General features: G+C 45.7%; 1 protein-coding gene across 1 annotated transcript in view; it reads right to left on the bottom strand.

The window, feature by feature from the left end:
• Positions 1-18,634: 18,634 nt before the first annotated feature.
• Positions 18,635-23,267, bottom strand: part of HERPUD2 (HERPUD family member 2) — a 54,935-nt gene continuing 50,302 nt past the window's right edge. The window contains exon 9 of the mRNA XM_075315135.1: positions 18,635-20,991. Within this exon, the coding sequence (XP_075171250.1) occupies positions 20,830-20,991 (162 nt within the window). The 3' untranslated portion in view covers positions 18,635-20,829. The remainder of the gene's footprint in view (positions 20,992-23,267) is intronic.

Here is a 23,267-nt window from a genome sequence, read left to right as displayed (position 1 = left end):
AACTGTAAAAATCCGGATCCCTTCGGTTTCAGCGTCCGATCCGGGTCTCTCTCTCTCTCTCTCTTGCTCTCGCTCTCCTCCCCATTCACATACATGGGTCAGGATTCCGGATTGGATACGGACTTCTTTTCCAACCCGCAATGGATCCGCCGGACCCGGATTATTAGAAGTCCGCTCAACTCTACTTATATTCCTCCATATAGTATTATGCAGCCCTTATATTCTTCCATATAGTATTATGCACTCCTTATATTCCTCCTTATAGTATTATGCACCCCTTATATTCCTCCATATAATATTATGCACCCCTTATATTCCTCCAGTAGTGACATCACCGCGCTTCGCTGTGCTGACTTGCCAGAACGCCGCAGAGCAAACACAGCTGGAGAATGATAAGAAAGGGAGTTCTTTTCATCCCTTTCCCCTTCTCTTTAGAAACCTGCTGAGTTCTTCACCCTTACAGTTGCTTTCATCAGCACATGCTTGGAGTCTATATATACTCTCATTTTCCCATACTCAGTGCTGGTGATAAGTTCTCTACCCTTTACAATTCTTCAGTGAAAACAGTTAGTTCACATTCTTTTAGTGTAACCTGATTGTTGTTTGCAGTTCCTCCTCCTAAAGGTGGTGTCACACACAGCGACGACAACGACGTCGCTGCTACGTCACCATTTTCTGTGACGTTGCAGCGACGTCCCGTCGCTGTTGCTGTGTGTGACATCCAGCAACGAGCTGGCCCCTGCTGTGAGGTCGTTGTTCGTTGCTGAATGTCCTGCTTCATTTTTTCATCGTCGCTCTCCCGCTGTGACGCACACATCGCTGTGTGTGACAGCGAGAGAGCGACGAAATGAAGCGAGCAGGGAGCAGGAGCCGGCGTCTGGCAGCTGCGGAAAGCTGTAACCACTGTAAACATCGGGTAACCAAGGGAAGACCTTTCCCTGGTTACCCGATATTTACCTTCGTTACCAGCCTCCGCCGCTCTTGCTGCTAGTGCCGGCTCCTGCTCTCTGCACATGTAGCTGCAGTACACATCGGGTTAATTAACCAGATGTGTACTGTAGCTAGGAGAGCAAGGAGCCAGCGCTAAGCAGTGTGCGCGGCTCCCTGCTCTCTGCACTGTGACATGTAGCTGCAGTACACATCGGGTTAATTAACCCGATGTGTATTGTAGCTAGGAGAGCAAGGAGCCAGCGCTAAGCAGTGTGCGCGGCTCCCTGCTCTCTGCACTGTGACATGTAGCTGCAGTACACATCGGATTAATTAACCCGATGTGTATTGTAGCTAGGAGAGCAGGGAGCCAGCGCTAAGCAGTGTGCGCAGCCCCCTGCTCTCTGCACATGTAGCGACGTTATGATCGCTGCTGCGTCGCTGTGTTTGACAGCTAAGCAGCGATCATAACAGCGACTTACAAGGTCGCTGTTACGTCACAGAAAATGGTGACGTAACAGCGATGTCGTTGTCGTTATGTGTGACACCAGCTTAAGGCATCTGGAGATAAGTTGTTTACTTCCCTTGTTTGTTATTCCTGTGTGTCCTTTAGCGCTCAGTGGGGTTCACGTAGATCTCATCTCATCTGCTCCCTACCTAAGACCCAGATACAGAGTCAGCCTAGGGTCAGTTATCCTGCTAGGAGAATAGGTGCAGAACCAATCTAGGGTGGTAAGGGAACCAAGAGCCCAGCAGTAGGTTTGTTCAAGAGTCACCATCTCCCCCTTCCCTAGACACAGGGTTTCCCTTACCTTTAGCTTTCTGCTGGGTACTTCCCAAAATAAACTGACGTGGTTTTTTGTTTTTTTTTGTTTTGGATGTTGTGCGAGTTTGTTTTTTTTTTGGGGGGGGGGGGGGGGTTTGTGTTGTTTTCCCATGGATCTCGTCACTGTTCTGGCTCAGTGGCATCAGTGTCTGTCCCTGGAGGTAGCAGACCTTAAGTTAGGTGTTCAGCAGCAATGTTCGCAAACTCCTGATTTTGGAGATTTGGCTGGTAGGCAGGCCCACCCAGAACCCAAGATTGCTCTCTCAGACACGTTTTCAGGGGGTAGAGATGAATATTTGGTGTTTAATGAGGCCTTTAAATTGTACTTTAGGTTTTGGCCTTACTTCTCCAGGGATGAGGAGCAGCGGGTGGGGATTATGATCTCACTACTGCAAGGGGATCCACAATCCTGGGCTATCTCTTTGCCACATGGCAATGGTGGTCTCCGGTAGGTGGATGGAATTTTTGAGACCTTGACTCTCACTTATGATGATCCTGACCAAGTCTCTATGGCGGAGTTCAGGCTGCAATGACTCCAGCAGGGGAGTCAGTCGGCGCAGACTTATTGCTCTGAGTTTTGCTTATGGACAACTGACATCAAGTGGAATGATCTGGTGCTTAGAAGCCAGTTTTGCAGGGACTTTCAAAAAGGAAGAAAGATACCCTGGTGATTTTTGAGACCTCTGAGACCTTGGAGGCTGCCAAGTCCTTGGCTATACATGTGGATAGGCACCTCTGAAATAAAATGGTTAGACCACCTTCCCAGAAGATCATACCTCAGGGCAACAGTCAATTGTAGTGAGGCCAATCTGTGGGAGAACCATCACTCATAGTTTGGAGGATCTCTTACAGTTAGGGAAGCCAATACTTCACATGTTTCCACTGAAATCCGCCATAGAAAAGGGGTTTGTTTTTTATGCTAATAAAAGGTCATTTTATTGGAGACTACCCCTCGATTCCTAATCAAAAAGAACATCTTGGACTCAGCTTACCCTTGCTGGTGTAGGGGTGGATAATCGGAGTGCGTTTGTCTTCTACATGTAATTCTCTGTTTGTCCTGACAGCAGAGGTGACACTAGAGAGCAGGACTGAGAAAATTTCCGTATTTGTGGAGAGTGGAGAAGGAGTCAGCATGGTTGATGCTGTTTGTAAAAACTCATGGGCTTACCTGCAGTATGTTGGCTAACCCCATCTCCATCTATGCCATCGACTCAGCGCTGCTTCCTCAAGGATGCCTGACACAGGTTGTACATAATACAAGACTGAGGGTAGGACCCATGCATTATGAAGTAATTTCCTGTTATGTCCTGGAGGGCCTTCCCACTCCAATTGTATTGGGTCTACCCTGGTTGGTGAACATAATCTTGTAGTGGATTGGCAATCCAGGGTTATTGTGGAGTGGGGATACAGTATAATTGTTTGAACACTTCTCTCTCTGTGGTCTCTACGGAGATCTCACGGGCATTTTTGTCAGGTTTTGAGGATGTTTTTGCAGACTGGTAGTGTCAGGGTTTGCCTCCTCATTTTGTATACGACTGTCTCATTAATCTGTTTCCTCTAGCAAAACTACCCAAATCCAGACTGTATAATCTTTCTCGTCCAGAGAGACAAGCCATGAAAGATTACATTGCTGATAGTATGGAAAATGGACATATCAGACCCTCCTCTTTACCCATAGCAGCAGAGTTTTTCTCTGTTGAAAAGAAAGACAGGGGTGTCTACCTTGCTTGGATTTTCTGGAATTGAATCAGATTAGCATACAAGACCCATATCCTCTTCGTCTGAGTCCAAATTTATTCAACCAGATTGTAGGAGCTAAATGATTCTTCAAGTTGGATTTAAGGGAGACTTACAATCTGGTTAGAATCAGAAAAGGGGTTGAATGGAAAACTGCTTTCAATACCAAAGGGGCATTTTGAAAGTCAGGTCATGCGGTTTGGTCTCACTAATGCCCCTGTCGTTTTCCAACATTTTGTGAATTATATTTTTCACCACTTGGTGGGCAGGTTAGTAGTGGTTTATTTGGACGATATCTTAATAAACTCACCCAATATGGAGACATATCAGATACAGTGCCTTGCGAAAGTATTTGGCCCCCTTAAAAAATAAATAAATGGAAAAGTGGGGCATGCATTATTATTCAGCCCCTTTAAGTTAATACTTTGTAGCGCCACCTTTTGCTGCGATTACAGCTGCAAGTCGCTTGGGCTATGTCTCTATCAGTTTTGCACATCAAGAGACTAAAATTCTTGCCCATTCTTCCTTTGCAAATAGCTTGAGCTGAGTGAGGTTGGATGGAGAGCGTTTGTGAACAGCAGTTTTCAGCTTTTTCCACAGTCTCGACTGGATTCAGGTCTGGACTTTCACATGGCCATTCTAACACCTGGATATGTTTATTTGTGAACCATTCCATTGTAGATTTTGCTTTATGTTTGGGATCATTGTCTTGTTGGAAAACAAATCTCCGTCCCAGTCTCAGGTCTTTTGCAGACTCCAACAGGTTTTCTTCAAGAATGGTCCTGTATTTGACTCGATCCATCTTCCCCTTCAATTTTAACCATCTTCCCTTTCCCAGCTGAAGAAAAGCAGGCTCAAACCATGATGCTGCCACCACCATGTTTGACAGTGGGGATAGTGTATTCAGGGTGATGAATACCCTGCTTTTGCTTTTACGCCAAATATATCGTTTGGCATTGTGCCCAAACAGTTCGATTATGGTTTCATCTGACCAGATCACCTTCTTCCACATGTTTGGTGTGTCTCTCAGGTGGCTTGTGGCAAACTTTAAACAACACTTTTTATGGATCTCTCTGAGAAATGGCTTTCTTCTTGCCACTTCCATAAAGGCCAGATTTGTGCAGTGTACGACTGATTGTTGTCTTATGGACAGACTCTCCCACCACAGGTGTAGATCTCTGCAGTTCATCCAGAGTGATTATGGGCCTCTTGGCTGCATCTCTGATCGGTCTTCTCCTTGTTTGAGATGAAAGTTTGGATGGACGGCCGGGTCTTGGTAGATTTGCAGTGGTATGATACTATTTCCATTTCAATATGATCGCTTGCACAGTGCTCCTTGGGATGTTTAAAGTTTTGGAAATCTTTTTGTAACCAAATCCACCGTTAAACTTCTCCACAACAGTATCACGGACCTGCCTGTTGTGTTCCTTGGTCTTCATGATTCTCTCTTGGCTTTAAACAGAACACTGAGACTATCACAGAACAGGTACATTTATACAGAGACTTGATTACACACAGGTGGCTTATATTTATCATCATCAGTCATTTAGGACAACATTGGATCATTCAGAGATCCTCAATGAACTTCTGGAGTGAGTTTGCTGCACTGAAAGTAAAGAAGACAAATAATATTGCACGCCCCACTTTTCAGTTATTTTTTAAAAACGTTAAACATAAGCAATAAATTTCGTTCAACTTCACAATTGTGACCCACTTGTTGTTGATTCTTTACCATAACATTAAAATTTTTATCTTTATGTTTGAATACTGAAATGTGGGAAAAGGTTGAAAAATTCAAGGGGGCCAAATACTTTCGCAAGGCACTGTACATGTAAAACAGGTATTACAAATCTTGAAAGATAACAAACTATGCCAAATTGGAGAAGTGTGTTTTTGCTGTCCAAGTGGTGCAATTTTGGGGGTACCGGTTGTCATCTTCAGGGTTTTGGATGAACCTGAGAAGGTCCGTGCGGTACTTGACTAGGATTGTCCAAAAAATGTGAACGCATTGCAGCGCTTTCTAGGGTTGTGAAACCTCACTAACATGACTAAAAAGGAGTCAGATTTCTCTAAATGGTCAGACTCCACCCAGCAGGCTTTTTTCTCTTTAAAGAGATATTTTTCCACAGCACCTATACTCATCCAGCCTGATGTTTCTCTGCCCTTTATCGTGGAGGTTAACCCCTTCAGCCCCGGGGCACTTTCCGTTTTTGCGTTTTTGTTTTTTGCTCCCCTTCTTCCGAGAGCCGTAACTTTTTTATTTTTCCGTCAATCTTGCCATATGAGGGCTTGTTTTTTGCGGGACAAGTTATACTTTTAAATGAAACCATAAGTTTTACCATATGGTGTACTGGAAAGCAGCAAAAAAATTCCAAGTGTGGAAAAATTGCAAAAAAAGTGTGATGGCACAATAGTTTTTGGGATGTTTTATTCACGGTGTTCACTATATGGTAAAACTGATGTGTGGGTATGATGCCTGAGGTCGGTGCGAGTTTGTAGACACCAAACATGTATAGGTTTACTTGTATCTAAGGGGTTAAAAAAAATTCACAAGTTTGTCCAATAAAAGTGGCGCACGTTTTGCGCCATTTTCCGAAACACGTAGCGTTTTTATTTTTTGGGATCTGTGGCTCAGTGACGGCTTATTTTTTGCGTCTCGAGCTGATGTTTCTAATGGTAGCATTTTTGCGCAGATGCTACGTTTTGATCGCCTGTTATTGCATTTTGCGTAAAACTTGCGGCGACCAAAAAACGTAATTTTGGCGTTTGGAATTTTATTGCCACTACGCCGTTTACCAATCCGATTAATTGATTTTATATTTTGATAGATCGGGCATTTGTGAACGCGGCGATACCAAATATGTGTATATTTATTTATTTTTTAACCCTTTAATTTTCAATGGGGGGAAAGGGGGGTGATTTGAACTTTTAGGTTTTTTTATTTTTTTTTAATTTTTTAAAACTTTTTTTTTACTTTTTTTATTTTATTTTACTAGTCCCCCTAGGGGGCTATAGCGATCAGCAATCCGATTGCTGATCGCTATCTGCTGATCACAGCTATTCCGCTGTAAACAGCAGAAATAGTCACTTTCTTTCTTCCTCTGCTCCGTGCCGAGGAAGAATGAAAGTGAAACTTCTTAGCACCAGGCGTCATCACATGACCCTGTGCTACGATGGCAACCACCGAACGTCACGTGATCACTCACGTGACGTCCGGAGGGGGCGGAGGTAAGAAAAAAAGATGGCCGCGCGCATATAGATCTCGCTGCCAGACTTTGGCAGCGAGATCTAAGGGGTTAATGTTCCGGGTGGAATGCGATTCCACTCGGAACATGTAGGCACACATGTCAGCTGTTGAAAACAGCTGATATGTGTGCCGATCCACGCCGCCTGCCCGCGGCAGGGGGCGGGGATTACCGGGACACGATCCATGACGGAAAGATCCGTCCATGGTCGTGAAGGGGTTAATGCATAAGAGGTGGGGGTTGAGGCTGTGTTGTCATGGGGTCAGTCTCTTAGTAAATGGTTTGTAACTAACCACGGCATTTCTGTTTATGGAGGGTGCGCTGGTAGGGTACAGATCAATAATATGATGCATTAGGCACTCTAAAATGATGTAGAAAGGGTTTTTATTAGATGTACAAGAGTTAGTTAATTTACAAGACGTTTTGGTCAATATAGCGACCTTCTTCAGCTAGAACTTGCGGTATGGGGAGGCACACAGTATCCACAAGTCTTCAGTGCAAGCAGTTGGCTTGCATTCTTCTGGTGTAACCTGGTTGTTTGCAGTTCCTCCTCCTGAGGCATCTGGAGATCAGTTTTCTTCCCTTGTTTATCTGTGTGTTCTTTAGCGCTCAGTGGGGTTGATGAAGAGCTTATCCAATTTGCTCCCTACCTAGGGCCCAGATACTGGGTCAGCCTAGGGTCAGGTAAAATAGGATAAAGAGTTGCACACAAGTCACAATGTATATGTGAATGATGAAAAGCAAAACTGCTATGGGAATATTAGACTGAAAAATACAATGAACTATCTGAAAAAGTGAAAAAACATGAAAAATGAAATATGCATAACTGCTATGAATAATAGGAATATAAGAGATGCTTAGCCATTGTATTGATCAATGCAAAAGAGCCCCAAAACCACAACAAGGTAATCTCTATTTTTGGGGACCCTAGCCTATATGTAACCTCACCTGCAGTTAAAAAACTTGCTCTGTATGGGAAGCAAAGGACCAAGCTATATATGTGAAGTGAAACAAATAGCTGTGGGTGGGGCAGGGTTCTCAGACAAAAAGTGCAACAGGTATCTTGTTCGGTGCATAGGTGAGGAAACCTATCTAGGGCAGTGAGAGAACCCAGGGCCCAGCAGTATGTTTAGTCCGGGTTCGCCATCTTCCATTTTTTTAAGGCCCCGTCACACGCTACGATATATCTAACGATATGTCGTCGGGGGTCACGGAATTTGTGAAGCACATCCAGCATCGTTAGATATGTCGTAGCGTGTGACAGCTCCGAACGACTGTTAACGAGCAAAAATACTCACCTTATCGTTTCTCATTGACACGTCGTTCATTTTCAGAATGTCGTTCCTCCTTCTGTGCACCGGTTGTTCCTGAGGCAGCACACATCGTCGTTCCTGTGACACCCCGGGAATGACAAACAACAGCTTACCTGCATTCTCCTGCGATGAGGAAGGAGGTGGGCGGGATGTTCCGGCCGCTCATCTCCGCCCCTCCGCTTCTATTGGGCGGCCACTGTGTGACGTCACTGTGACGCAAAATGACCCTCCCCCTTCAGGAAGAGGATGTTCACCGCCCACAGCGATGTTGTAAGGGAGGTATGTATGTGTGACGGGGGTTAACGACATTGTGCGCCACGGGCAATGAATTACCCGTGACGCACAACCGACGTTGGGTGTGATCACACATGCGATCGCACGATATATCGGAGCGTGTGACGGGGCCTTTAGACACAGGATTTTCCATCCATTTCGCCGTATGCTAGGTACTTCACTAGACCTAGTGTGTCAATGTGTTTGCTGATGGTGATTGCAAATGTGAAACAACAGGTGTAAGGCGGAAGGCATCCACATCGAAAGTCCTGAACAAGGGAATTGCACAGTAAGTAGCCCAGAGTAAGTGTTATGGTGGTTATAAGTGGTGCTATCTGCAGACATCCTAGTAGTGTGCTTGGATGACATGTTTGAGCATGCTGGTGGTGGTCAGATCCCTGCTGACCTTGATAGAGGTTGCAAATCTGTTTTCTTATTGTCCATGCCTTCTGTATAAAAAAAAAAAAAAGCTCCAGACTGGGGAAAATCTAATCCTTGGCCTGAGATCTGGCTACTTAGGAGTGCTCTTGGGATCAGTTGCCAGTCTTCTCCCTCCAGCCATCCCACCATCTTCTCTATTCCTGCCTGTTGTGGTGCTGCAGATCCCTCCCCCCCATGTGTTGCTGTGCTGACTCTACATGCCACCAAGCCAGGATGTAGCAGTGATTTCTTCATCCAATTGGTCTTCTACTTCCTCACTCTGGTCCTGCTCCTGATATGTTAACAACATCACTTGTTGGCAACTGTCTCCTCATCATCCACATGTTGCAATAGTAATTGACATTACCCACCATCATCTTCCGACCATGGCTGCTCAAATATTTGGGCACCACCACACACAATCTCCACATGAACCTCTTGAAAACGTGTAAAGTGAAAGGTCAGAAGAAACCATAAATGGAAAGAAAAAAGCTCATCAGAGTGTCGGAGTGTGAGATCATTTGTCTCCTGCGACATAGCGGGAAGAGGATTAGGTGTTCCAGACTCTTGTATAGTGAGACAGGACCATGTGGAAGACAGGGTGGTGCTGGGAAATACTCAAAGCATTGTCTACCATCCAACCGACCAACTCTTTGCAGTGGTCTGGCTTCAACAGTAGTGTCCTGCACCCCATTTAAAATGGGACAGAAAGCTAGGTCTAGCTGATGAGTGTGTTTGTTGTTTTCCCGCAGGAGACACAATTTGTCATAGCCTATGGCCTCTGCAATGAACCACCACCAGCAGAACGTCCACATCCCCATTCCTTATCACATGCCTTGTGCATTTTAAATTAGGAATACAGCTAATATTAGAGCAGTATTATTAGAGAATAGAATAATTTGAATTAGTATACAAAAAGACTTCTGGGTTAACAGAGCTGCAGCAAGGAATTTAACCCATTAAGGACAAAGCCAATTTTGACCTTAATGACCAGGCCAAAATTTTACAATTCTGACCACTGTCACTTTCTAAAGGTAATAACTCTGGAACGCTTTAATAAATCGTGGAACTTCCAAGACTGTTTTTTTCATGACATATTATTCTTCATGAGAGCGGTAAATGTAGGACAATATTTTTTGTTTTTGTGGAAAAAAAATTAAAATTTCATAAAACGTTTTAAAATTTTGCAATTTTAAAAATTTATTTTTATGCCCATAACCCAGAGACATGTCAGACAAAATAGTTAAGTAACATTTCCCAAATTTGAACCTCTTGCCCCAAAAATGCAAAATATGTTTTTATTTTTCTACCATGAGGTGCAAATTTGGTGCTGGAATCTGGTGTATACATTTCAGCACCAAATTTGCACCTCCTTGCAGAAAACTGCACTGAACCAGTGTCAAAACATTTCTTCTTGCATTTTTGGGCCAAATGATCCAAATTTGGTGATGACATTTTTACATCATATTCATGCACCCAAACTACAACTGCTGATAAAAAAAAAATGCATCACAACTGCATGGTGTATGATACCATAGTGATGCAGATTTTCACTGGGAGGTGTAGATTGGGTGCAGGAATATAGTATAAAAATGTCAGCACCCAATCTGCATCTCTTAACCCAAAAAAAGCACGGTTTTCTGCCAGGAGATGCAGGTCTGTGAACCAGAGTTTACTGAGGGCAACTGAGGTCAGGTTACTTCCGGTCACATGTGGAGGACAGTTGGAACCTCCCGCTGTGACGGCAAAATAACCTGAGTGATGTCACCGCTGATTGCGCGGCTCACTCGCGCTGGGGGTTAATAAATTGATGAAAGAGGGTATTGTCGTGCGCATGTACAGGCGGTCTTTGATCTGTCTCCTCACCTGCACATTACAGTACTTTGCTCTGCCTTCAGCAGGGCAGAGAATTGGGTGTGCGCAGAAGCGCAATGGAGGCCTCTGTGTGGAAGACGTAGGATGTATGATTCACACAGAGCTGGGAAAGAGGACAGCAATGGAAGGAAAAGAGGCGGCACCGGACAGAGGCCAGTGACGCCCATCGAACCAGACCGCCTACATGTGAGTATAAGAGCTTTCTAATTTGATGTAATTTGTTCACAGGCTTGAGCATCAGGGTGGGACTTTGTGGGCTCTCTGCGAGGATTTCTCCTTCTGCCTTACCTCCTTTTCTTCATTTAAATTTTGCACCACTAGTACCGCTATCAGCAGTGTGTGCGCATTGCTATTGTGACTATCTTCAATAAAATGGCATGAGAATCAGTGCATAAGCGTACCAGGATCTCTGCCGCTATTTTATTAAATACTATGTGGGGACAAATATGAGCTGTGGCACCATGAGCAGAATGAAAAAAATATTCAAAGCGCTTGCACTCGCAATTATCTCCAGTGTCCTTAGTAAGATGGTGCCATAGATCACAGTACGTGCACAGTCCGGTGCAATTTTATTGCAGACGTCAGAATAGCAATACGTACTCGTCACCAACAGCAATAATGCTGGCGCAAAATGTAAATTAAGAAAAAGAGGCAAAGCAGGAGGAGGATTCATTACAGAGGACCTTACCACAAAGTCCCACCCCAATGCTCAAGCCTGTGCACAAATTATAGCATTTCTGAAGGTTTGAACAAGGATTGTCCTGTAATCGAGCCTCAGATTTTCTCAATTAAAAGATATCATTTTAATCAGCATCCTAGAGCCATTATGGCACTGAGTCTAGTTTATAGGGCAAAAACCTGATGGTTGGCTCCCCTTAAAAAGTTGTGTAGAACTTTAGATGCACAGAACTTTTTTTTTTATATTGATTTTTCCAATAGAAATAAAACAAACAAATCATGTATGTGATACTAAGAAAGCCTTTATCACCACCATTAAGCCCTTACATAATTCTATAATGCTGCTGTGTATAACAAAATCCAGCTTTTATTATTTTCACCAGTGGGTGGTAGGGTCCAATGGGTGTCACTGGCCTCTGTCCAGCATCTCCTCTCTTCCTTCCATTGCCATCTCACTTCCCAGTTTTGTGAGTGACATCCTCACAGAGGCCCCCATTGTGCTTGTGTGCATACACACTTCTCTGCCCTGCTGAGGCTAGAGGAAAGTACTGTAATGCGCAGGCGTGGAAAAAGGTCAAAGACCGCATGCGCACTACAATACTTTCATCTGCCATCAGCAGGCTAGTTAGAAGTGTGCAGGAGCAAAAAGGAGGCCTCTCAATGGATGATGTAGGACTAGTCATCCACACTGAGCTGGGAAGGAGGACAGCGATGGAAGGAAGAGAGGAGTTGCGGGACCGAGGCCAACAACACCCATTGGACCTGACCACCCCACAGGGGAATATAAGATTTTTTTTTTTTTATGTTATACAGATTGGCCTGGACACTTCTACACAGCATTTTAGAATGCTGTATATAAAAAGCTTATTAGTGGTGTCTGCAGTTTATAAAACGGGACAAATCCAGTGACCGGTTCCCTTTACAGCGGGAGCAGTTACAGCTGCGCTGGAGACTTGGTAAGTATACTGCGCTTGTTGTACTTTTTTTTTCCCTGTGTTTTTTTTATTTATTTTTTTTATTACGTGAATCCCAAGCCCAACACTCGGGTACTTTAAAACCCGCACGTGGTCCGCCCATCATTACCTGCAGTCACTGGAAATCTCCTGCTGGAAAGAAGGGAATTTTGTTACTTACCGTAAATTCCTTTTCTTCTAGCTCTTATTGGGAGACCCAGACGATTGGGGTATAGCTACTGCCTCCGGAGGCCACACAAAGCACTACACTAAAAAGTGCAAGGCCCCTCCCCTTCTGGCTATACCCCCCCCGTGGTATCACGGGTTCTCCAGTTTTAGTGCCAAAGCAAGAAGGAGGAAAGCCAATAACTGGTTTAAACAAATTAACTCCGAGTAACATCGGAGAACTGAAAAACCGTTCAACATGAACAACATGTGTACCCGCAAACAACAAAAAAACATCCCGAAGGACAACAGGGCGGGTGCTGGGTCTCCCAATAAGAGCTAGAAGAAAAGGAATTTACGGTAAGTAACAAAATTCCCTTCTTCTTCAGCGCTCTATTGGGAGACCCAGACGATTGGGACGTCCAAAAGCTGTCCCTGGGTGGGTAAAGAAATACCTCATGTTAGGGCTGCAAAACAGCCCTCCCCTACGGGGGTGTCACTGCCGCCTGCAGGACTCTTCTACCTAAGCTGGCATCCGCCGAAGCATAGGTATGCACCTGATAATGCTTGGTGAAAGTGTGCAGACTGGACCAGGTAGCTGCCTGGTACACTTGTTGAGCCGAAGCCTGGTGTCGTAATGCCCAGGACGCACCCACGGCTCTGGTTGAGTGGGCTTTTAGCCCTGAAGGAACCGGAAGCCCCGCAGAACGGTAGGCCTCTAGAATTGGTTCTTTGATCCATCGAGCCAGGGTGGCTTTAGAAGCCTGCAACCCCTTGCGCGGACCAGCGACAAGGACAAAAAGTGCATCGGAACGGCGCATGGGCGCCGTGCGGGAAATGTAGAGTCTGAGTGCTCTCACCAGATCTAACAAACGTAAGTCCTTTTCATACCGGTGAACCGGATGAGGACAAAAGGAAGGCAAGGATATATCCTGATTAAGATGAAATGAGGATACGACCTTAGGGAGAAACTCCGGAATGGGGCGCAGCACTACCTTGTCCTGGTGGAACACCAGGAAGGGAGCCTTGGATGACAGAGCTGCCAGCTCAGACACTCGCCGAAGCGATGTGATCGCAACGAGAAACGCCACCTTCTGTGACAGGCGAGAAAGGAAACTTCCTTCAGAGGCTCGAAAGGCGGCTTCTGGAGAGCAACTAATACCCTGTTGAGATCCCATGGATCTAACGGCCGCTTGTACGGGGGTACGATATGACAGACCCCCTGTAGGAACGTGCGCACCTTAGAAAGACGTGCTAGACGCTTCTGAAAAAACACGGATAGTGCCGAGACTTCCCCCTTAAGGAAGCCGAGCGACAAGCCCTTTTCTAACCCCGATTGCAGGAAGGAAAGAAAAGTAGGCAATGCAAATGGCCAGGGAGACACTCCCTGAGCCGAGCACCAAGTTAAGAAAATCTTCCACGTTCTGTGGTAGATCTTAGCAGAGGTGGACTTCCTAGCCTGTTTCATGGTGGCAACGACCCCTTGGGATAATCCTGAAGACGCTAGGATCCAGGACTCAATGGCCACACAGTCAGGTTCAGGGCCGCAGAATTCCGATGGAAAAACGGCCCTTGGGACAGTAAGTCTGGCCAGCCTGGTAGTGACCACGGTCGGCCGACCGTGAGATGCCACAGATCCGGGTACCACGATCTCCTCGGCCAGTCTGGGGCGACGAGTAGGACGCGGCTGCAATCGGATCTGATTTTTTGCGCAGTACTCTGGGCAAGAGTTCCAGAGGTGGAAACACATATGTGAGCCGGAACTGCGACCAATCTTGCACTAAGGCGTCTGCCGCCAGAGCTCTGTGATCGCGCGATCGTGCCATAAATGCCGGGACCTTGTTGTTGTGCCGAGACGCCATTAGGTCGACGTCCGGCACCCCCCAGCGGCGACAGATTTCCTGAAACACGTCCGGGTGAAGGGACCATTCCCCTGCGTCCATACCCTGGCGACTGAGGAAGTCTGCTTCCCAGTTTTCTACGCCCGGGATGTGAACTGCGGATATGGTGGATGCTGTGTCCTCCACCCACATGAGGATTCGCCGGACTTCCTGGAAGGCTTGCCGACTGCGCGTCCCTCCTTGGTGGTTGATGTATGCCACCGCTGTGGAGTTGTCCGACTGGATTCGGATCTGCTCTCTTTCTAGCCACTGCTGGAAAGCTAGTAGGGTAAGATACCCTGCCCCGATTTCCAGAACATTGATCTGAAGGGTGGACTCCTGCTGAGTCCACGTCCCCTGAGCCCTGTGGCGGAGACAAACTGCTCCCCACCCTGACAGACTCGTATCTGTCGTGACCACTGCCCAGGATGGGGGTAGGAAGGATCTTCACTGTGACAATGAGGTGGGAATAAGCCACCATTGCAGAGAGTCCTTGGCCGTCTGGGAAAGGGAGACTTTCCTGTCCAGGGAGGTTGACTGCCCGTCCCATTGGCGGAGAATGTCCCCTTGCAGTTGGCGCAGATGAAACTGCGCAAAGGGAACTGCCTCCATGGCTGCCACCATCTTCCCTAGGAAGTGCATGAGGCGCCTTAAGGGGTGCGACTGGCCTTGAAGGAGAGACTGCACCTCTGTTTGCAGTGAACGCTGCTTGTTCAGCGGAAGCTTCACTATCGCTGATAGAGTGTGAACTCCATGCCGAGATACGTTAGTGATTGAGTCGGTGACCGATTTGACCTTGCCAAATTGATGATCCACCCGAAAGTCTGGAGAGTCTCCAGCGTAACATTCAGGCTGCGTTGTCATGCCTCGAGGGAGGGTGCTTTGACGAGTAGATCGTCCAAGTAAGGGATCACCGGGTGTCCCTGAGAGCTGCAAGACTGCTACCACTGCTGCCATGACCTTGGTGAACACCCGTGGGGCTGTCGCCAGACCGAATGGCAGAGCTACGAACTGAAGATGGTCGTCTCCTATCACAAAACGTAGAAAACGTTGGTGCTCCGTAGCAATTGGCACGTGGAGATAGGCATCTTTGATGTCTGTTGAGGCAAGGAAGTCTCCTCGAGACATTGAGGTAATGACGGATCGGAGGGATTCCATCCGGAACCGCCTGGCGTTCGCATGCTTATTGAGCAGTTTTAGGTCCAGAACAGGACGGAAGGAGCCGTCCTTTTTTGGAGCCACAAAGAGATTGGAGTACAAACCCTCGCCCTCATTCCTGAGGGGGGACAGGGATCACCACTCCTTCTGCTCTTAGAGCGTCCACCGCCTGCAGCAGGGCATCTGCTCGGTGGGGAGGTGGGGCCGTTCTGAAGAATGGAGTCGGAGGACGAGAACAGAACACTGTCCTGTGCACGTGAGCACAATGTCCGTCACCCACCGGTCTGTGACCTGTGGCAGCTAAATGTCGCCAAAGGCGGGGGAGTCTGCCATCAACCGCGGATGCGGAGAGAGAGAGAGAGCTGAGAGTCATGAGGAGACCGCCTTGGTAGCGGTTCCTCCGGCTGCCTTCCTTGGGCGTGATTGAGCCCGGCCGGAATCTGAGCCCGTCTGAGGTTTTGTAGCCCTTTTGCACGAGGACAATTGGGACCTGCCCGAGCTTGGGAAGGACCGAAACCTCGACTGTACTTTTAGGACAGCATTAATAGGGTAAGTCGCAGTGCAGACATTGCGGAGTTACGGACGCCTCTGCGGTACAGATGTACATGTGCTCAAGGCCAGCTGCGCAAGAACAGCTGAAAAGGTTAGGTTGCCTATACGGCTGTGAATGCCGGAGCAACCGACACGCCGATAGCCTCCTAGACAGATTTCAACCAGAGTCCATCTGTCTGTGAATGGCATCTTTAAGTGAAGCCCCATCTCCAGTGCAACTATGGCTCTAGACGCAAGCCTGGAGATTGGAGAATCCACCTTTGGACCCTGGGTCCAGCGCTTGACCACGTCAGGGGAAAAGGGATAACGTGTATCTTAAAAAACGTTTGGAGAAGACGCTTATCTGGTAAGCGTGGTGTTTCTGGACTGCTTCTCTGAAGTCAGCGTGGCCAGAAAAATACTCAATATCCTTTTGAGATACTGAAAAGGGACTTCTCCTGCTGTGAAGCTGACTCCTCCACTGGGGGAGCTGAGGGAGAAAGATCCAACCTTCCATTGATGGACGCTATAGGATCATTCCGTATGGCGTTACCATCCGGTGTATCCGGATTGATAGCGATGTCAGGATCAAAGTCCTGGAGCCGCCTTATCATACAGAGAGTCCTCCTGGGACCCCCCCGTTCCAAATGAGGTTGGTCAGGAAGATTGCCCATGGCCTGTCTGGACTGCAAGTCTCTATCTTATGACAATATATCTGTCGAAACTGCAACTCCGTCCCTGTCCTTGGACAGGGATGACAGGTGGTTTCTTTGGCCACGACTAGTAGAGACCCCGGCAAACGAAGTGCTAGAGACCCCGGCAGACGAAGTGCTACAGGGGAGCATGCACACAATGGGACGGTGTCATGAACAGCATCCCATGTAGTAAAAACAGCACTGAAAATCTGTGTTGCTTTTTTGCCGCTGCCGACTAGCCATCTAGAAGTATATAGCCAAGATTGGTGACCGTACAGTGCAATGTATAGCATACAAGCATAAAGTACAAATGAACACTGCAGCACAAGCAATACAAGCAGCATAGAAGCCTGTGCCCTGGCACCTCTGCTCTTCTGCTGCTGTAGACTAGTCATCTAGGGGAATATAGCCCAGAAGAGTGACCATACAGTGCAATGTATAGCATACAAGCACAAGTACAAATGCACACTGCAGCCCCTGCAATACAAGCAGCATAGAAAAAAACCTGTGCCCCAGCACCCTTGGTTTTCTGCTGCTGTAGTCTAGCCATTCCAGGAGAATATAGCTAAGACTAGCGACTGTACAGTGCAGTGTATAGCATACAAGCATAAACACAAATGAACACTTCAGTACGTGCAATACAAGCAGCCTAGAAAGCCTGTGCCTTAGCACACCTGCTTTCCTGCTGCTGATGTGTCGCTCTCCAAGCGGGCATATAGCGACCTATGCAGTTAAAATACACATGTACACACTGCAGTATATCTTGGGGTCAGCACTATGTGTGCCGCTTACCGCCCGCCTATAAGCGGGTGTATGGTCGCCACCGTCCTGCCTGGTTGCCGAAAGTCCGAGCTCGGACTGCAGTAATGGCTGCCGGCGTCTTCCCCAGCTCGTGTGAGGAGGGGCGGGCCGTGGGCGTGCCCCAAGTCAGAGCGGGAATCCGGCGTCCGACAGTGTGCAGTGAGAGGGCTGGAGCATGTAAATAAGGCTCCAGCCCTCGGCGCTGCTGATTGCTCAGCGTCTGTCCCCTTCCCTGAGTGACAGGGAGGGGGCGGGAACGAAGCGGCACTAGGCCGCAGAAGCCGGGGACTGGATTTATAAGCGCCGCCGCCGTAAAAGCGCGGTCGGCGCCCAGTCCCCGGCGAACTACAAGTCCCAGCCGCGCCGCCGCTGCCGGAGCGTCCGGCGCGGTAGTTCCCAATACACAAAGTCACTCAGCAAAGCTGCAGTGACTGTAACCCTTTACTGTCCCCGGCGCACTAGCACACCCAGCAAGTCTGGAGTGTGCTGTGCCTGTGTGTACGGGGACACAGAGTACCTGTAATGGTGCAGGGCCATGTCCCTGAACGGTACTCCAGCTCCGTATCCAGCAGGTTCAAATGGGTCTGTGGATGGAGCCCGGCGTCAGAGCTTTGAGGCCGGCAGGATCCCACTTCCTCAGAGCCCCTCAGGGGGATGTGGAAGGAAAACAGCATGTGGGCTCCAGCCGCCGTACCAGCAATAGGTACCTCAACCTTACAACACCATCAACGGGTGAGAAGGGAGCATGCTGGGGGCCCTATATGGGCCCTCTTTTCTTCCATCCGAAATAGTCAGCAGCTACTGCTGACTAAAATCTGTGGAGCTATGCATGGATGTCTGACCTCCTTCGCACAAAGCTTGAAAACTGGAGAACCCGTGATACCACGGGGGGGTATAGCCAGAAGGGGAGGGGCCTTGCACTTTTTAGTGTAGTGCTTTGTGTGGCCTCCGGAGGCAGTAGCTATACCCCAATCGTCTGGGTCTCCCAATAGAGCGCTGAAGAAAGCAGGATACAACATTGCAGCAGGTAAAGAAAGAGCACCAGTATCACAACACACTAGGATCCTCTCCAACAATAACACTATCAAATAGTTGACAGTATATAATACAAATAAAAATGACCTTGTATCTTTATGCACAAAATAGAAGAAAACTGGTTCATACAATTAGAGTTTATGAAACCGATAATTGTAGAAAAAAAATACTGAATTTCAAGATGCTATTACATTTTCTTTGTATCTATAAAACGGTCCAAATATTGCATTACACTCTGATTTATACTGTTCTCAAGCAAATACCAAATAAAAAGTCGTGACAGCCCATTTTACATGTCTGGAAATCGTCGTGGATCATGGTAATATATTAAAAGTACATACAGTATCTGCTTTGATAAAAGACACAGTAGAAGAATCCGTATGTACCTGAAATAACCAGATAATTTTATGTTCAGCAAGACTTCGGAAACTCTTAATATTTTCTCTCTTATAAAAGGCATTGCTAATAAATGGGGGATATATTTTCTCAATTAAAGGTCAACCACAGCTGCTATGAATACAACTGTATATATATTTGGTACAAAATCATTCATAAAACTTTTGCATGAGAAAGGGCAGAAGTAAAACTAACCAGATATAGAAAGCGGGACGGCATCAGATCAACTGAGGATTAACACATTTTTTTAGTTGCAATGGCAGTGTCAAATCCAATAATGCATTTAATTATCCACTTAATACATCGGTTTTTGGGAAAGGGTTTCTCTGAAGTGGCAACTGCTTTATAAACACTAGCTACCTAATCTTGTAAAGCTGGGGACACAAGGGCATTAATTTGAGTCAATCGCATGACACTCTGCTCCCGCTCTGCTGGAGTGTAAGCAGTGTCATGCGACTGTCATGCCACTGTGATCCTATCCTGCGATCACAGCACAGCCGCAGAGGACAGGGCGGGCGCTGCGGAGAAGAGGGAGGGACTAATCTCCCCATCGCCTCCATTATCAGCTGATGCAATTATCGCACTGCACTCCGGTGTAAGGCTATGTGCGCACAGTGCGTTTTTGCGCGTTTTTTGGGTGCATTTTTGGCCTCATAACTGCAGGACTTTGCTTCCCCAGCAAAGTCTATGAGTTTTCATTTTTGCTGTCCACACACATCTGGTTTTTTTACTTGCGTTTTTGAGTTAAAAAAAAAAAAATGGACATGTCAGTTCTTTCCTGCGTTTTTCTGCGTTTTCCCCCCATGCAATGCATTGGAAAAACGCAGCAAAACGCAGAGATCAAAAACGCAGCAAACCGCAGCCAAAAACGCACCAAATCGCGGCAAAAACGCATGCGTTTTTTGATGCGTTTTTTCGACGCAGGTGCGTTTGTGCGTTTTTAGCGGCCAAAAACGCACAGAAACGCAGCGTCAAAAAGACGCAGTGTGCGAACCTAGCCTAATGCGAGTGCAGTGCGGAGTTTCTCTCGCACCCATAGACTTTTATGGGTGCAAATGAAAACGAATCGGTTTCCCCCTGCAGCATGCTGTGATTGTTTTCTCGGTCCGATTAGGGTTGAGAAATTAAATGGGAGAGACCCCATAGAGTTATATGGGTCCGGGTGGAATGCAATTTTATCGCATTCCACTTGCTCAGTTTTTCTCGCCGTGTGTGCTCCGCTTAACTAAAATGAGCCATACAATACATGGACAACCGGGTGACGTGACAAGGTCACATCCTATAGAGGTTCATCGTAATACTCTTCACCCGTGGTAAGAGTGAATACTGCCTCTATAAAGTCTATATGCTCTAATAAGGCATGTGGTCAGGGATTGTCCAGTTGGGATAACCTCTAATATTAATACTATTAATCATATAACATATGTAGAATTACTGGTTTGTGACCAACGATGCTATGTCATAAGTGTCCTGACAATTTCTTGGAAATCAAGCAAAATTAGTGGAGGCATAAAAGCTTGCTTTTGCAAGGATTATTAACATTGATTGCATTTACACTGTGGCTCTAACGCAAGTAGCTAATTTCAACAGTTTGTACCAAAGACGTCTTCGGGGTAAATACTAAGAAGCAATATCAGCCTCTAGTTAAAAATCGGCAGGACTTTAGAATAACGCCACTGAATAGAAATTTGAGAAAAGGAAGACGTGGTTATTTTCTTTATAAAGAAAAGATGATCATGTAAAAAATAAGGTGAGTGTGCTTAAAAGACCAAGAATAGCCTGTCATAATGGTTCAAGGACAGTATTAAGATTAAAGAAAAAAAAAACAAAAACTGAAATGCAGTTTCTGAGACGGCACAATTATCTTTAAAACATTTTCTCCTGTCTTGCATTTCCGTCTGGATGGCAGTCAGAATAATATCTAGTTCACAACTTGTGGGGGGCCCTCAGGTATGAGGGATGTGAAGAATGTGGTTATAAATGACCAAGCTGATGCCACAAGTCCAGGAGGTGCCACTGCTGGTTCATCATCCCCCCGCTCTTCTGCTACATCCTCCTGAATGCCTTCATCCATACGACGCTCCTTTAGGCGAAGAAAAAGAAAAAAAAAAGAAAAAAAAAAACACAGGTTATAATATGACTAATATGGTAACTATGTAATCCAGGCTGATTTTCAAAAATGTTACAAAGACTTAGAAAAAACCTGCTGACAGATTCCCTTTATCTAATCTGAACACAGCATGCTCGGAAGGGGGTGGGAAGGGGGGGTGGTCAAAACACAGATTTCAGTGATGCCTCTCATCAAGGTCAGTGGAGCCATTTACTTACAATGATTGTTTTAGCACCAGAACCTTATCCTTGTGGGAACTACACAGCCTCATGCTGAGTACTCAGACACACCCCCTACTGTGATAATCAGCTCTCTTATCTATAAACATTGCACCTACAGAGCCTGGTGTGGGCAGGGTTAGCTTTCTTGGGTCTGCTGCATTGCTAAATCTAAAAACTGTCACAACTGCTGCACCCAGTAAACTAAGTGATACATTGCTGGATTCAGGGTCTCTTTGCCTACATTATTCTGTTCAGAGTTGTTGTAGCAAAAGACTGCAGACAGACTACCTTTAAAGGGTTTTTCCCAGAAATATAATAGCCTTCTGTTTAATAATAAATGTATTGAATTTATATTTTGTATTGGGAGAATTTAAATAAAAAAAAAAAAACAAAAAACAAATTTAATACTTGAGCAGACTTCAGATATACAGTATATATGGTGATGAAGACCTTGTTCTTAGTGGAGCTAACTCCTGATCCCCGTAAGATGTTCAGTGCCAGAGACCCCTGCTGTCTGGGACCCCTGTAGTCAGCGCTCCTGACAAATTGGGGAGCATATAGACCTTCAGGCTATGTGCGCACTTTGCGTCGAGGTAGTTGCAGTTCTAAACGCATCCTCTGGCAGAAATTGTCTGTCAAATTTGGTGTTTACCACAAAAACACTATAAATACGCTTGTGTTTTTATCGCATTTTTACCGCGATTTAGATGCTTTTTCAGTGCTTAAACTCAGATGCGTTTTAACTATAAATACACTGCTAAATAAAGTTTAAAACATACAAACACTATAAAAAAAAAAAAAAAAAAAAAAAAAAAAGGAAAAAATGATAAATATCAAGATTAAAATCATACATAGACTGGCTTATTTTATTGAAATGATAACTGCCAATATTTATGCATAAAATTACATTTATTGATTTTCATAAATTTATTTGTCGGACTATGTGAGTGTGTAAAGGGACATATGCCATTAATATTTTGTCAAAAACGCAAGCATTTAATTGGTCCAAAAAGCATGTTTTCTGCATTATAAAAAAGCATGTTAAACGCTAGATTTTTGAAGTAGATTGCGTTTTGCAACTTCTCATTGACTTCAATGTTAGCAAAACGCTGCCAAAATGGCAAAAACAATTGACATGCTGCTTCTTTAAACGCTGAGTTTTTACCAAACTTTCTGCAACTAAAACGCTGCGTTTTTAACTGCATTGTGCGCACAAGAAATCCCTATTTCCTATAGACTTTGCTTGAAAATTAAAACACATGCATTATGGCATTAATAACGCTGCAGTTCAAAACGCTGCGGAAACGCATAAAAAAAACCGCAAAGTGCGCACACAGCCTTAGGGCTAGTAAGTAAAGCCAGCGCTGACATGCTGGTGTATATAAACTATATATTACCTGTATTGCAATTCATTACAGGTAATGTGTAGTCTGCACATAGCAGGATGTCAGCGCTGGCTGAGTTATTCACTATAGTACATTAAAAATGAGATGTTTCAGCAATATACATTTACGGTATGTCCAGAAATATTTGAACAGTGCCACGTTTTGGCCTTTTAGTTAAATAATAATCAATATGGGCTTAAAGTGCGGTTTAGAGTTTGCTTACACTAGCGTATAATAGAGTACAATGCGAGAGAAAAAAAAAAAGGTATTGCACTCAGACCAATGTTATTCAATGAGCAGTGCAGTTCTACGATTTTTCTTCTTAGCTCTATTCAGTCTGAAGGATTCACAGATTAGGACAAATTCAAAAGGAAAAAAAAAAAACTCACCAGAAACCGCCATTAGCCAACAAGGGTCAAACAGCAAATTGCACTAGCAGGATGCAGCAGGCCCCTATTATGAAGGCGGGGGGGCAACACGGGTGCAGAATACCCATGAGACAATCCCTAGTAACAGATTGTATACACACTGCACATGTGAAGGATTGATTTTTAATGGGATGAGTTGGCGTTTTTATTGGTACCATTTTGATTTACAATGTTTTTGATCGCTTGCTATTCCACTTTTTGTGAGGCAAAAAAAA

This window comes from Anomaloglossus baeobatrachus, chromosome 6, assembly GCF_048569485.1.
Source record: "Anomaloglossus baeobatrachus isolate aAnoBae1 chromosome 6, aAnoBae1.hap1, whole genome shotgun sequence".
In the NCBI taxonomy this organism is placed as follows: Eukaryota; Metazoa; Chordata; class Amphibia; order Anura; family Aromobatidae; genus Anomaloglossus; species Anomaloglossus baeobatrachus.
Note: the sequence above shows the minus strand (reverse complement) of the source record. Positions and strands in the feature narration are given on the sequence as shown.